Source organism: Crinia signifera, chromosome 5, assembly GCF_055691185.1.
Source record: "Crinia signifera chromosome 5, ASM5569118v1, whole genome shotgun sequence".
Taxonomy (NCBI): domain Eukaryota; kingdom Metazoa; phylum Chordata; class Amphibia; order Anura; family Myobatrachidae; genus Crinia; species Crinia signifera.
In genome coordinates this window covers 125,838,717-125,855,297 of record NC_139221.1, presented here as the reverse complement: position 1 = coordinate 125,855,297, position 16,581 = coordinate 125,838,717, and the positions used below count along the sequence as shown (strand labels likewise).

At 37.0% G+C, this 16,581-nt stretch overlaps 1 protein-coding gene across 1 annotated transcript in view; it reads left to right on the top strand.

The window, feature by feature from the left end:
* The window catches only part of CDYL (chromodomain Y like), a 143,222-nt gene extending 131,021 nt beyond the window's left edge, over window positions 1–12,201 (top strand). Inside the window, exons 6-7 of the mRNA XM_083188003.1 lie at window positions 7,174–7,317; window positions 10,671–12,201. Of these exons, the coding sequence (XP_083044129.1) occupies window positions 7,174–7,317; window positions 10,671–10,829 (303 nt within the window). The 3' untranslated portion in view covers window positions 10,830–12,201. The remainder of the gene's footprint in view (window positions 1–7,173; window positions 7,318–10,670) is intronic.
* The last annotated feature ends 4,380 nt before the right edge of the window (window positions 12,202–16,581 follow it).

Below are 16,581 nucleotides of genomic sequence, written 5' to 3'. Positions count from 1 at the left end.
GATAAGGGGATGGCAATATAGAGTACATCCCTGAATATTTTCTTATCTAAAGGAGGCAAATAGTATTAGAGTAACAAACAAATACAAAAAACAATTTACCAACAATCCAAAGCTGTAAATCCATGGACTGATCCAGTCAACCAGCAAGGGAGAGTAAAGAAAGGAAGCGTAGTAAAGATGGAGGGATAAAGCTAGAGGGTGATGGTGGTTTTATTTAGTAAAAGTTGGTACCTGTACCAAGAAGTAAAGTGGATTGGAAACCGGTTTTAACTGCCAGCTTAGTTTGCAAAAGGCAGAATCTGAATGTATTTTTCTCAGCATTTGAAAAGAGCCGGAGTCAGAGATTGTTTATGTAGTGTAGTTTCCAACCAGTCCATGGTAAATAAGAAAATAAATCTGGACAGAGCCATATGCTACATATAGGGTGCAGAATCCTTAATCCATTGCTGGAGAATCGCCTTTTCCCTACTGCTGATAGAAGTATAACAAGTTTCTTATGTTTTGGGATTGCAGATTGATCTGATATATAACCAAATAATGCCCAAGATGTAGTACAGCAAAAGGATAAGTTTAAATAAACAGTGACATAATTATGTAATTCAGACCATAAGGTTTGTACATAAAAACAGCTCCAAGGTCAAAGTAAAAGGTCTGCCTTCGGTGTGTGCCATTTAAAAGCAGTCATTTCTGTCAGAAAAGCCCATCAAGTCCCATATTTTGGGTGGAAAATAGGCTCTGTGAACATTTTTAAATAAGATCTCCTTTTAAGAACTAGCCAGGATAAGTATAAGGTTCAGCAAAAATGTGTCTAATAAAATAGGAGTGATAGTTGAGTCTTGTGAAGTCCACTTTATTAATTTAAGGGAATCAATTTCCGGGTTTAATTCTGTACGAATACGAGCATATATAGAGTAGATATAGAATGGGTTTTTGTTCATATAATTGAATCCAAAGGATTTGTAATGTCCTGTCCATTAAGCTTAGATAATATAGATAGTAAGAAATGTGTGGCCTGGAAGTAAAGGATGTAAGCAAAGTTATTTAGAAGACTGTTATAACGTGTCATGGGATCATCAACGGTAATCGGTATATTTAATACATTTTATAGACAAAGCATACCGGAGCAGAACCATATTGTGAAAAGAGATATCTAAGCCTTCTTAAAAATCAGGATTATCAACAAGTGGGAGAGACAATTAATAAAAATAATGTAGTTTGGGAGATTTTCAAGCCTGTCTCCAGTCATGAATAGTAGAGGATAAAAGGGGATGATCAAATTGAAGTAATTTTAATAGAGAAGGAAGCGTATACAAAAAATACCTCCAGTAAGTAAGACAGGAAAGCACAGCTGAAACTCCAAAGCCACATCCATGAATATACTAGGGTTTCCCACCCAGTCCACCACAAAGCGAAAAATGCAAGCCAACTTGTAATGTTTAATATTAAGTAAATTTACCCCTCCTGTCTTGGTGGAATGCAATATTTTATGTGGGCTGATCCTGGGTCTATTAAGGTTCCAAATAAACCTTGACAATTAGTGGAATCAAGCAAAGATTAATCTGATTTAGTGAGTAAAATGGGGGTAATTTGCAAAATATACAAAAGTTTTGGAAAGCTGGACATTTCAAAATAACTTACAGCAGCCTAGTTAACTTAGAACTAAATATTTGGTAAAATGTTCCTATGTTTGAATTTTACGAATAACTGAGGTTATATTATATGCATAAAAACTAAGGGGTAGATCAACGACAATGTTATGGTCAAAATAATGTTATGGCAAAATAAGATTGGGGCAACCCCAAGACAGTACCTTTTGTAAAAGGACAGCAAAAAATGAATTGGTAGGAGTAGTAGGTGCTTGTACATTCAACAAAGTGTAAGGGATATTGCCAATAGTCTAGCAAAATAAATCTACCCTCGGGATCTAAAAATTTCCTAGTGACTGAATATTGTAGCTTTTTATGAAATAGGATAGCTACTCCCCTAATCTTATTGGGAAATGGGGATGGAACTCATTCACCAGTCCAAGTGGCTGTAACAGTAGATTTAGGACTATCGTACAATGAGTCTCTTGTAAAAAAAAAAAAATATATAGGGTTACCTACAATTAAGGTGTGAGGACTTTCCCCGGTTTAACTGGGTGATTAAGACCTTCAACATTCCAAGAGATCACATTGAAAGAAAGAAGTGGCGTAACTCACTTAGCAACTATAGAAGAAGGAGGCTGGCCTGTCATATCAGCTGACTCCAGTGGACAGGATCAGTATGTGATGAAATAAAAGGGGCCCTCTCCATCCTAGCGAGCAAGAAAGGAACATAACATAATGGATTTGGGCCCAGGAGCAGGGCAGGCAAGAAACCTAAACAAAATAGAAATCATGAAGAATATAAGTAAAAGCAATACACAATGACTGGCATACATATATATGGTATGTCCAATAATCATACAGTGTGGCCTACATCAAAAAAGAAAGGCATTACACTGTAACAATAGCAAACAAATCAATGACTTATGTCTCCATAGTAGATTGAAAAGGAGGTTCATGTATCCAGAATGGAGAAATGTGTCTCTGCTGCAATAGGGTCATCAAAGAAGGGTCATCAAAAAATGGTTTTCCATTCTCAAAGATACTGAGGCGAGACTGATACAGTAGAGAGAATTACATTTTAGATTCAATTAAGTGTTTGCATATTGAAGCAAATTCCCTGCATTTTGTAGAAATGATATTAGAAAAGTTTTTGAAGAAAAAGAAGTCTGTCTCCCTTGCAGGTGAGGCTGGCAATTATTATTTTTTTTGGTAGTTTAGTATCCTCAAGATGACAGAAAGAGGATAGGCAGTAGGACTTATGAGAATGGGCAGTAGGAGTTAAATGTTCCAGGCAAATGCGATGGAACCCCTTTTGAGATCCAAGTAGATAAAAGATCTAACAGCTCATGGCCTTTACCATTCTGGAATGCCCACTACATGTTGATTATTTCGTGGACTCCTATTTTCAAAGTCATCGATTTTTCCCATTGAGGATAATATCTTTAGATTGAGACTCAACAGTATGCAATAATTAGGTCATCTTCCAAAGGCGGACCTTTTGTTCTACTGTGTCTAAACGATTGGACTGCTGGGTGAGTTGGGTTAGAGTAGATTAAATAGCATCTTTGAGGCCAGCCAATTTTTTAGTTCCTAAAACTCTTCCTAAAACTGCAGCAATGACAGTCTTTTTTCAGACCGAGGGGTCTGAGATAGAACTCTTCCTAAAAAAGATGACCGAGGGGTCATTGAGATAGTGATGCTGACAGCTAAAATGCTGAAAATTTAGCTGATCTTTTCAGGATCTCTGAAGACACTCAAAGGGTTATTACGTGGAGAGTCGGAGGGATAAATAACATTGGATAATTTGTCGATGTGTTGATCAAATAACCAATCACTTTCCAAGAGGCAACAGAAAGGTTTCCTATATTGCCTGCATATCCTGTAGTGTTCCTCTTGACTCAACATGATGTTAGTCTGACCATTTGACACTTTTCCAAAGCATATTTGTTGAATCCTGTTTCCACCTTTCTTCGGCAACTGCCAGATAGTAGGGAGGTGATTTATGTGGCTTATAGGTGTTTACAACTCCTTTTAGAATGCTCTATTTTCTAAGGGGGAACACATACTCGGATTTCCGTTACCTTCATTTAGCAGACTTTTTAAAGGCTCATGCTACTTTTTATCACATGCTTTCCTAAACTATGTAGACAGATGTGCTTGAACATATTACATAGACCATACATGTCTCCACATAGGAGATTTAGAATTGGTCTCTCAGCAACCAACTTTTGCTTTAAATGTGGCTATTCCACTGTTTGTGGTCATGTCCATTAATTCATAGATTGTGGGTACAAGTACGTAATTACTCCCAAGAACATTTTGTTATCATCAATATTTTTTTTAATTAAGATTTTGTTCCATGAACCATGGAAAGGGAAGGGGTACAGAAAAAGAGATTGGGTATGGGGGTGTAAGGGGAAACGGAGAGAGAGTCAGATTACATGTTTACAAAAACAACTATACATAAATTTAACACTGAATATGACAGACTGATGTACATTATATCCATAAAAAAAAGAGCAATATAAAGATTTGAAATGGTTAGGGACATAGAGGAGCAATGTAAACCTTTTAATATCCTACAATCAATCAGTTCCAAGTAATATATTTGCTCTGTTTCTTGGTGTTGAAAACTTGTGCCATCTATTCCATTTGGAATGGGGATTTGGCCTTGGGGAGTAGGGTAAACCTAAGGTTTTATTTTAAAGGCATGGTGGATTTTCCATCTGATTTTAGTAAAAGATGGGGGGGGGGGGGTTTACCATGCTTGTGCTATTTCAGCATGTGGCCTGGGATGTAGCGACATGAGTTAGATAAATTACTTAGGTAGATATGTAGTAGGGCTAGTGAGGGTGACATTGGAATAGGAACATGAAGAACCGTAGATGCAAGGAGAAAACAAAGAACATTTGTTTAATCATATTTTATTGACCCCTGTATGGGCATGATCTGGCATTTTCCCAAGAGGCTTTGCAGTCTCAAAGGGCAGTAGATGCCTACTCTTGGTAATCTACACAGCATCCCAAAAAGCCATTCTACATTTGTGTATACTTTGCAAGTCCCCTACCCTATCTTTTTTTAAAAACTAGACTGTTTGATCTCTACCGTATGGTATGGGTGGAAGTGGTACAGGATAAGAAGGCTAAGACAAATATTATTTGAGATGTGGAAGAGATTTATTGTAAACTTTTCAATAGCCGTACAAACCCAAATTCGTAACTTTGTTCAATACCTCCTGGTATCCTTTAGGAATGATTGTGGGCAATCCTCCAATTTCAGTATAAGCAATGGGGGAGGAGAACCCTTACTTATATTCCGTTAATCATACTTTTATTGTAACTTTTAGATTTCAGTGACTTACTTTCTGTTCTAGAAGCAAAGAATTGATTACACCTGCGCTGCTGAATATATACTGTTGAGCCTATGAGCTTTGCTGAAAAAGAGGACAACCGGAGACATTTATTAATAATGTATCAAAATTTTATATAAAAAAGATATGTAAAAAGATATATACTTTCAAATTCATACAAATATATGTCTTAAAAATAAATACAATAAAGCATGCTCAATAGGTACATATAGCAGAAGACGCTCTCCACTTGGATCATATATATATGCTTAGTAGCAAGGAGCAGAGATCAAACAGGAATTATAGCCAGTCTTGTTAGTTAGCAAAAAATTAGCTGTTAGATAGCAGGGGGGAGGAAAGTTTGCGGGGAACACAAGCCAGTAACGATGGAAGCAGGCAGATAGAATATGCACAAAGGACAAATAGCGTAGCACCCTTTTAGCGCATGTAGCGCAGATGGATAGTATTCAGGAGACGCACTAATGTCCTGGACCATATGCTCACCCTCCTTAGAATGGATGACTGGAGGGGACGGGGAGCATATGGTCCAGGACATTAGTGCGTCTCCTGAATACTATCCATCTGCGCTACATGCGCTAAAAGGGTGCTACGCTATTTGTCCTTTGTGCATTTTGTCCTTTGTGCATATTCTATCTGCCTGCTTCCATCGTTACTGGCTTGTGTTCCCCGCAAACTTTCCTCCCCCCTGCTATCTAACAGCTAATTTTTTGCTAACTAACAAGACTGGCTATAATTCCTGTTTGATCTCTGCTCCTTGCTACTAAGCATATATATATATGATCCAAGTGGAGAGCGTCTTCTGCTATATGTACCTATTGAGCATGCTTTATTGTATTTATTTTTAAGACATATATTTGTATGAATTTGAAAGTATATATCTTTTTACATATCTTTTTTATATAAAATTTTGATACATTATTAATGAGTGTCTCCGGTTGTCCTTTTGTTCAGCAAAGCTCATAGGCTCAACAGTATATATTCAGCAGCGCAGGTGTAATCAATTCTTTGCTTCTCTAACCCCTTAGTGAGACCTAGCACGCTCACTTACACTCTGCAGCAGCTATCTCTTTATATGGTTTTTTACTATATTGCATAATCCCTTTTGGTTAAGCCTTTTTGCTTTCCCTAAACAGCGCCAGGATCTGTGGACTGGAGAGGCTCTCCTTGGATCCTCTTACGTTCACAGAAAATCCCCTACCTCTTACTTTCTGTTCTACCCAACAACATCAGCTTTTGCACAAGATGGTTATATGTATATCCATGCTGTTTATATGTCCAATCAGTTCTGTGAATTACTTTTGATCTGAGATTTTAATATTTTGATTCATAACGCTATATTGTATACACTGTCAACTGATGTGTAAATTGCTTCAATACAAAATATATAAAAATAACATTAAATAACTATATAATATGTTACATAGAAGGGGTGTTTGGCATGACCGCAGCAATAGTGTATGAAGACACATGTGTAGGAAAACAATCCTCTTCAACAATTATAATAATAATGTTTTTCATTTTTTAAATGGGAAAATATGGCCAATAAAGACCTGACATTTTTCATGTCATTTTTGTGATGTGACATATTTGTGTCTAATGTTTTATTGATGGGTAAATGGTTGACCTTGCAAATGGGAATGGTGTTTTTCCATGTTTAAAAACCTTGCATATACAATAACAATAACTGTAAATATGTTGGAATGTACCCCCAAAATACTGTAGAGACTTTATTTGTTGATATGCACTTGTTGGCTATCCTTTTTCCATCATTTTTAAATGTTGAATACAATCTATAGTTGGACACCTTTTTAAGTGACTCCTATACTTTCCACTACTGCCTGCTATCTAATGTGCTTCTTTTTTAAAATTCAGTACGGTTTCCTCACTTTCTCATGCACTTCACATCTGTTACGCATTTCTGCAATTTCCATGGCTTTACACTTCCATTTGAATTGCTGTGGTTTAGAAGCATGCTTCATTAAAAACATGTGAAAAATGCATTAATATACAGTTAATATAATGCAGGACTTCATACTATGAAGCTCGCATCTATTTGAATTTGACAATAAATATACAGATAACAGTAGCTTAAATGTGCATGCACATGCAAACATTGGTTCTTCGTTCATTTTAAAATATTTGTAAACATTGTATTTTTAGTTTAATGGTGGAATCTTGTTTTTCAAACAATTTTAATTTCACTCTTTGATTTAGGCAAATGAGATGCTCCTCAGTGGAAGAAAGTTGACAGCACAAGAGGCATGCGCTAAGGGTCTGGTTTCTCAGGTCTTCTGGCCTGGGACATTCACACAAGAAGTTATGGTTCGCATTAAAGAACTTGTGACCTGCAATCCAGTAGTATGTTGGCTTGAACTTTTTTTTTGCATAATTGATTATTTATTTTATTAACCGTTTTTATATAGCGCACACATATTTTGCAGTGCTTTAACAGAGAATATTTGAACATTCACATCAGTCCCTGCCCCAGTGGAGCTTACAATCTATATTCCCTACCACATGTACACGCACACACATTCATTCTAGGGTTAATTTTGTTGGGAGACCATATATTTTGCCAGTATATTTTGAATTGTGTATATCTGCCAGTATATTTTTGAATTGTGGGAGGAAACTGGAGTACCTAGAGTAAATCCATGCAAGCATGGGGAGAATATACAAACTCCGCACAGTTAGGGCCATGCTGGGAATCAAAAAGAAGAAATTTGAATAAAAAAACAATCATAAGCGCTAAATTAACTATAAAACGTATTATGTGCAGTGCATATAATAAAATGTGCACCAAACAAATTGAAACAGGATACTTTCCTTCTATGTATCCAAAGAAGTCCTTAAATTCTTTTGTTGAGGTAAGTGATTCTCGAAGTGTAGGGTCAAATGATCCAGTGATTTTTCCAAAGTGAACCAAGAAAAATGTGAAAGAAAAAAACAATGTTTAATACAGTTTATAAATAAATTTGTCCAAAAAAAGTCTTTTTAGTCTAGCTGTGAAAAAGAGGGTGTACCCCACTCACACAAAAGAGGTGAATAAAATATGTTGAAAAGGTTTCTCTGTACTATGATTTTGCTTCACCCAAAATATATCTCAGAGGAGCATACCCTCACTCACATAAGTACTGAATAATGAAGCCCAAATTTTTTTATTTTGGTCCCCTTAAATGTTACAGGAAAATAACATACCCCACTCACTATTGGATAGGATGTTGAATTCCCATAAAGGTATCTTTCTTAAACCACCAAAGGTAAAATATTCTCAAAAAACAGTAATGTACATCTGTTTTAGGTCATTTTATTGGCACGTTAATAAGGCGACAAATTAGTGTACCCCCACTCACATCCAGAGGAAAGCCCAGAAAGGTATCTTTGTGTCTTTAAGAAAGGTCCCACAATAAGGGGCGTACCACACTCATGATGTCAAGGCTGGAAACATGCACATCAAGGTATCTTTACATTTGATTTCCCCTGTATTATAACAGGCTTGGGTCCCCGGATATATAAACCCCATGGAGTGTCCAAAAAAGAAGAGCATATGTATGTAGCCAAGAAATGTATTCACATATAGTCCATAGTTGGACATGGAAAGCCAATATGTACAAGAATAAAAAATGTTCAAGTTAAGATTAAAAAATAAAAATGCAAAATGAACCCAAACCCAGAGGCAACATGAAATATCGGTAACACAATCACTCAAAGATGGTAAAAAGGCCCGTACAAAGTTATAGGTAAAGGGTTTCCAATATTAGCTCCATGGCTTGTAAGGTCCAGAATGCAGCAAGTCCCCTGGATGGTGTCAACGCTTTTCGGCATGGGTCTTCAAAAATGCTCCAGGTGAGCTGAAACACATTGACACCATCCAGGGGAATTGCTGTATTCTGGACCTTACAAGCCACAGAGGTAACATTGGACACCCTTTACCTATCACTTTGTCCGGACCTTTTAACCATCTTTAAATTGATTGTGTTACTGATGTTTCATGTTGCCTCTGGGTTTGGGCTCATTTTGCATTTTTATTTTTTAATCTTAACTTGAACATTTTTGTTATTGTACATATTGTCTTTCCATGTCCAACTATGGACTATATGTGAATAAATTTCTTGGCTACATACATAATCTCTTCGTTTTTTTGGACACTCCATGGTTTATATAGCCGGGGACTCAAGCCTGTTATAATACAGAGGTAATCGAATTTAGATACCTTGATGTGCATGTTTCCAGCCTTGACATCTTTAGTGTGGTACGCCCCTTATTGTGGGACCTTTACGGTCTTAAAGACACAAAGATACCTTTCTGGGCTTTCCTCTTTCCTTGGATGTGAGTGGGGGTCCGCTGATTTGTGGCCTTATTCACGTGCCAATAAAATTACCTAAAACAGATATACATCACTGTGTTTTGAAAATATTTTACCTTTTGGTGGTTTAAGAAAGATATCTTTATGGGAATGCAACATCCTATCCAATAGTGAGTGTGGTACGCTATTTTCCTGTAACATTTGAGTGGACCTTTTGGGGCTTCATTTATTCAGTACTTATGTAAGGGTACGCTCTTCTCAGATATATTTTGGGTGAAGGAAAATCATAGTACAAAGAAACCTTTTCAACATATTTTATTCACCTCGTTTGTGTGAGTGGGGTATGTCCTTTTTTTCAAAGCTACACTTAAAAGAACAAGAGAGACATTTTTTGGACCAATTAATTTATAAACTGTATTACACATTGTGTAATACAGTTTACAATTTATAAACTGTATTACACACAGTGGATCACTTTGGAACAATCACTGGATAATTTGACCCTACACTTCGAAAATCACTTACCTCAACAAAAGAATTTAAGGACCTTTTTCTTCTTTGGATACATGCAAGGAAAGTATCCGGTTTCATTTTGTTTGGTGCACATTGGATTGTATTCACTGCACATAATGGAGGGAATTTACTAAAGGAAATTTGTAAAAAATAGGTGTAAAAATAGGTGTATTTGTATCCAGAAATACACTTATTTTTGACAGTTACTATCCCGAAAATACGGCTATTCGTATTGATGTTCTATCAATACGAATACGAATTGCCGTATTTTCGGGATAGTAAGGGGGAAACTTACCAAAGGAAATTTGTAAAAAAAAATAGGTGTATTTGTATCCAGAAATACACTTATTTTTGACATTTACTATGCCGAAAATATGGCAATTCGTATTCGTATTGATGTGCTATCAATACGAATACGAATTGCCATATTTTCGGGATAGTAAATGTCAAAAATAAGTGAATTTCTGAATACAAATACACCTATTTTTTACAAATTTCCTTTAGTAAATTTCCCCCTAAGTGTCAAAAATAAGTGTATTTCTGGATACAAATACACCTATTTTTTACTAATTTCCTTTAGTAAATTTCCCCCAATACGTTTTATGGTTAATTTAGCATTATGATTGTTTTTGTTATTCAATTTTCTTTTTTTTTTTCACACTATTGAGGCTTTCTGGTGTTAACCTTACCGAATTTCAAAAACTCCCTATAGCTGCTTTAGTGCAGATTTTCATTTACACATTCCACACAATTTTCGTTCATGGTGGGAATCAAACCCATGACCTCAGTGCTGTAAGGCAGCAATGTTAGCTATTACACCATCCATGCTGATTATGTTATGGATTGATGATTACAGATTAATTGCAAAGCATTTATTTTGTTTATTTGTTAGGTACTTGAAGAATCCAAAGCGTTAGTCCGAAATGTTATGCGTGGGGATTTGGAACAGACAAATGAAAAAGAGTGTGAAGTACTTAAGAAGATATGGGGCTCTGCTCAAGGAATGGACTCTATGCTGAAATACTTGCAAAGAAAAATTGATGAATTCTAAAAAATAAAAAAGACACAACAAAAAGAAAAACATTGCTTATTTTATGAAGTAGCCTTCAAACACTTAATGGGACATCTTGGTGGTGCCGTAAATTAAAGGATATTTTTTTTCCTTACAAATATCAACTAAAGCCGGCCATAAAATGTTCCCAGGCACAAGGCATGGAGTGTTCCTTCTAGATTCTTAGCAATCCACGTCTTGAACATTGGTATGTACCAAGAAGAGATCTATGAAAAACTTTGTGCGACAGGGAAGTCTGGAAAATGCTTATTTTTTTTGTTCATAATATATATATATATAGATATAAATATATATTTAAAATGAAAACGGGTAGCAGCAAGCCCTTACTTTCATTACCCACTGAGGTAGAACTGAGGCAATACTTGTTTCAGAAGAAGGTAAAATACCTCAGATATGAACTTTTTCTCTTCTCTTTCATTTTAATGGCTTCAGAAAACAATTCCCACGGGACTAAAAATGTTTACGAATGCATTTGAACACCCCCAACTTCCCAAAAAGTGTGTGTGTGTGTGTGTACTCAGGACATGCTAATAAAATGTAAAGGAAATCCTCTTCATGCTATAAGAAACATGTTCATTTTAACTTAGCATGATGAAACACTGTTAACATATTTTTCTGTGTGTGATGCAGTATTAACAAGTCACTTATTTTATCTTGTGTTACATTTGAGGTTATTTCACTCTTCAGAAGCAGTTTTATGTAACTTTTTAGTTCCTGGTGAATCTTCATAGTTGTTTGCAGGTAATGTATTACACCAAAAATAATTTTATGTTCATACTTGTATAAATTTTAGGTTTCACTAGAATATATTTTATTTAATAAGTTAATTTTTGGTACACTATTAAATTGCAAAATACCCACCCAAAACTACCTTACCGTTAGAAGTGCGCTATTCAATTCTTGCTTTTTTATCAATACACTATATAAATTGCAAATATATTTTACTTTTTTATGTATACTGTAGACAAGTCTGTCTTGTAAATATATGAAATGTGCCATTCTTTTCTGGAGTGTAAAATTTGTAATGGCAGATTTACTATTAATACTAAGATATCTGCTCTTGCAAATAGTTGAATGTATGAAGAAAGGTAATCAATCTTATTTTTGTACAGTTTTTACATTTTTACTTCAAACTGACCATCTCCCATTCTTCTCGGAGAGCTGCTCCCTGTGTAAATCTGCCTGTAGCTGTAGGATTGATACAGCAATTACAGCATCAATATGTCATTGGACCTGTGCTTTTGTTCTACAGATTAAAGATATAAAGTGTACAGCCTGTAAATTTTTTTTTTTTTTTTTTTAATATTCAGCAAAGAAATTGGCTAAAATAAAACTAATTTTTCTTAACATACTTAATACTGTCCTGGCAGATTTTGTGATTTATTATTCTGTGCCTTTAAAATAAAAATAAAAATATTTGAAACAACTGAATCATTCCTACTTGTGTTTTACAAGGTGAGGAATATGCACTTTTAATAGGGTCATGGGCAATGTTCCCTCTAATTTTACGAAGGCTATGTGCGGCAAAAGATTTTGGCTGTGCAACTTTGGAATGAAATTTAAATTTTTGTGCGTCACTTATATATAACTGGAAAATTACGTCCAGCATTTGTGTTAACTTTACTTCAAAATGATATTAAACATTTAAACATTCAAAACACAGCACACAATGTAGTTATTGGGTGAAACACACAGTAATTGAGTCCACAACTGCAAAAAGGGTCCACTGCTGCTTTGTGCGCTCTGTTGTAATGTCTGTGCGCACGCTCGTCGAGTTGTGTGCGCGCGCACGTGCGCACAGCTTAGAGGGAACACTGGTCATGGGTTAATAATGGGGTTGTGATTCCAAGAATTAAATGCACAAGCCCAATATTTTACACAGTTGACAGGTTTTATGTTGCCTCCAATATCTATATGGGTTGTTGTCTACAGATGCATCCTCATACATCTAGCCTCTGGGTCATTCCAAGCTAAATCATAAAAAAAAAAAGCCACTTTTCATCCCAAAAGTCTCAGATTTTCATGAAATTTGGTATGAATTTTGGATGATAGATGACAAAGTTACTTTCATGTGTAAAGTTTTAGCCCTCAGTGATAGTGTTCGCGCAACATGACAAACATTGTAAAAGTGTATGCTTGCAATGTCAACTGAAAAAATCTAAACTTTAGTTCTAATTGTGGTAGAATGTTCATGTTGGTCTTGTTTTAAAGCGCCTATACTTTTTAAAAAATCATTAAAGGTTTAAAAACTTCTACTTTTTAATGTCACATGATGTGACCTTTTGACCTTGAATGTCTAAAAATTGACTTTAGATTTTTTTGTACATAAAGTATGTTAGAAAGTTAAAAATCACATGACTAACCAGGAGCGCTTCTATTAATTCTAATACACATTCAAATGGAAAATGTATAAATATCAGACAATATACATATATAAAAAGTCATATACAGTATGTAGCGATGTGTGTAAAAAAAAGTGTGTGTACAGTATGTATATATGTGTGTGTGTGTGTGTGTGTGTGTGTGTATATATATATATATATATATATATATATATGTGTGTATATATATATATATATATATATATATATATATATATATATGTGTGTGTGTGGCTGGTCCCCGGCACTCTGGATACAGGGTTGCTTCGGACTGGTGCCTTCCCTTAGATCCCACTGCAAGCTGCAGTGCTGCAGTGGACATATGTAGTACAAGGCGCTGGCGGCACTCGGTCCCAAATAAACAAACACAGAGGCAGCTCAAATGTGCAACGTTTCAGTGCACGTGGCACTTTTATCAAGAACAGTTATAAAACTGTACACTCACCCGTTTTTATAGGAGCTCAGGACCGTGCAGTGCCGCTATTCCTCCAACTTCCGTCTTCCCGGCGTCAGCCTCGGTCGCCCGGAAGTGACGTCACGGCTCTGTCCACGGTTTCCCTGGCAACCTGTGTAACAACAATGGATAACATGGTTACCGTGTTCATAATAACAAACATTTGTGCAATACATAACAAATCAATACAATAAGAGGATGACCTGCATCCATATACATGTGCAAAAACTCAAACTTTAAAACGTGACAGTTTGTTAGCTACCTACACTGGTACCTTGTTACTCGTGCTAAATTGTGATCTAGTGTTAAAATCTTATGCTACTATACCCCGGGTGTTTCCCCCCATGAATTTATCTCATTAAAATCTGCCTCAGTTTCCTGAAGCTCCTGACTAAGATCACACCATTTTAATTATTCACTTTACTGATAACGATTATTTGATGCTAAACTTGTCCGGTGATCCCCAACCAACCTCCTCTGTGGCCCTCGACTTTTTGTTTACTCACAGATCCCAACATGGGTCTACCTTCTTTATTATAATGTCTTCCCTATTTGGGAGTTCTCATAGTGGGGCATAAATCTACTAGGCATTCTCCATCATTATGTGGTTCCTGATTTCCAATGGGTTGACTTCTCTGTGTTAACTAGTTTTATAGGAAACAACTGAGTCCCAGATACTTATTTAGGCCCCTGGGTGCCAGGGTGCCTAATCTGTGAATCCAGGCGCTCTCTTTCTGTAACAACTTTTTTCCCCTGTCACCACCCTTATTGGAGGGTGGGAAATGGTCTATAATGCGGTATCTGATGGTCGAGACACTGTGGCCAGCCATTGCAAAATGTTTGGCCACAGGTTGTTCACTGGTTCCCTTTAGAAGTGCAGCTTTTATTGAGGACCTGTGCATAGCCATTCGTTCGCGAAATTGTCGTTCTGTCTTACCGACATATTGTAGCGAACACGGGCAGGATATAATGTAAATCACGTACCTACTGGTACATGTCAATCTATAATTGATGTTATACTTCCTGCCTGAGAATGGATGGTGGAATGTTGGCCCTGTTTGCATGTATCCACATGTTACACAATTTGGGCATTTGTAACACCCATTCCTGCCCACGGGTATGAATGTGTGGGTTTTGGCATTCCCTCTCCCTGTTATGTCCGTGTGGACCAGACGGTCTCGCAAGCTGCTTCCCTTGCGGTAGCAAGGCATGAGGTTTATATTCTGTAATTTAAGCGATGTGTCAGCCTGAATTACTGGCCAATACTTTTTAGCCGTCTTTTTAATTTTAGGGGACATATGTGTGTATGTGTTAGGCCACATTATTACTGGTTTGTTGGTCTTCTTTTGTTTGATGTCTAGCAGCTGTTCTCGGGGGATTTTAAGTGCTTTCTTTTTGATGGTCTCTAATGTTACTGGGTCATACCCCCTCTCCAAAAATTTCTTCTGCATGATATCCACTTGTGTTATGGCTTCCTCCCTATTACTGGTGATCCTCAGTGCCCATAAGAACTGACTATATGGTAATGCCTTTTTAGTTTCTTGTGGATGTGCGCTGGATGCCAACAACAGGTTGTTTCTGTCTGTTGGCTTGGAGTAGACCTTGGTGGTCAATTTGCCCTGTGTTTTGGTAATATTCACATCCAGAAAGTTCACACTCTCCCTGTCTAGTGAAAATGTGAACTTTACTTGATGTTCTGTGGCATTGTGGGACCTAATGAGCTCTTTGAATGCTGCTGACGTGCCTGCCCATATAATGAGGGCATCAATGTATCGATGGTATGCTAAAATGTTCTCTGCAACCACCCTGTTGCTAAAGAATACATCCTGCTCAACGTCACACATGAATAAATTGGCTACTGACGGGGCCACGTTCGACCCCATGGCCACGATCCTTAGCTGTAAGTAAAATTTTCCATCACAGAAGAAATAATTGTTTGATAACACCATCTCCAACAACTGCATGAAGACATCAATGTCCGGGCCTACATAATGTCTGTTGTTCACCAATGATCTTCTGACAGACTGCAAACCCATGGTATGGGGTATGCAGGTGTACAGATTACTAACATCCAAAGATATTAGTGCCGCATGATCAGGTAATTCGACTATGTTTTCCAATCGAAGTAGAGAAGATGTGTCCTTAAGGAATGTTGGTTTTTCTTGGACAACCGGTTGTAGGTAACCATCCAGGAACACCGCGATAGGTTGATAAATCGACCCCCTGGCCGAAATGATGGGCCGTCCCGGTGGTCTAGAGGGGTTTTTGTGCACCTTCGGGATTGTATATAGGAGTGGTCTGATCGGATGTTCTACTATCAAACATGCACAGCATGCTTCTGTGATAAAATCATTGGCTACGAGGTATTTTAAATAACTGTCCAGTTCCTTTTTATACACCAAGGTTGGATCGCTTGGCAGGAGCCGGTATGTCTCGTGATCATTGAGGTGTCTATAAAGGTGGCCATACACACGCAGATTTATCTGCAGATCTGTCTAGTTGGAACAAAAACATGGTTATGGATGAAAGCAAATGACAGTTGACCATTTGCTTGGAAATGCTGGAAAACTGACAAACTGTCACTCATCCATAACCATGTTTTTGTTCCAACCAGCCAGATCTGCAGATAAATCTTAGTAGTGTATGGGCACCTTAAGTCTCTTCTCTATAGTCTGACCGATTTTGCACGACTTTTGAGCCGCCTTTATCAGACTATACAAAGAAGTGTGAATTAGTCCCAAGGCGCTAAGCCTGAATCCTGCAGCCTTACACTGGAAGAAGAGGATCACCAAAAGACCTCTAGTCGTCGAATTGTAGAAAAGGAATCAGTGTGTAGGGGACGCTGGATTCTTGTTGACCCAATATACAGTAGTAGCTGTCCGATGGCTCATACAGA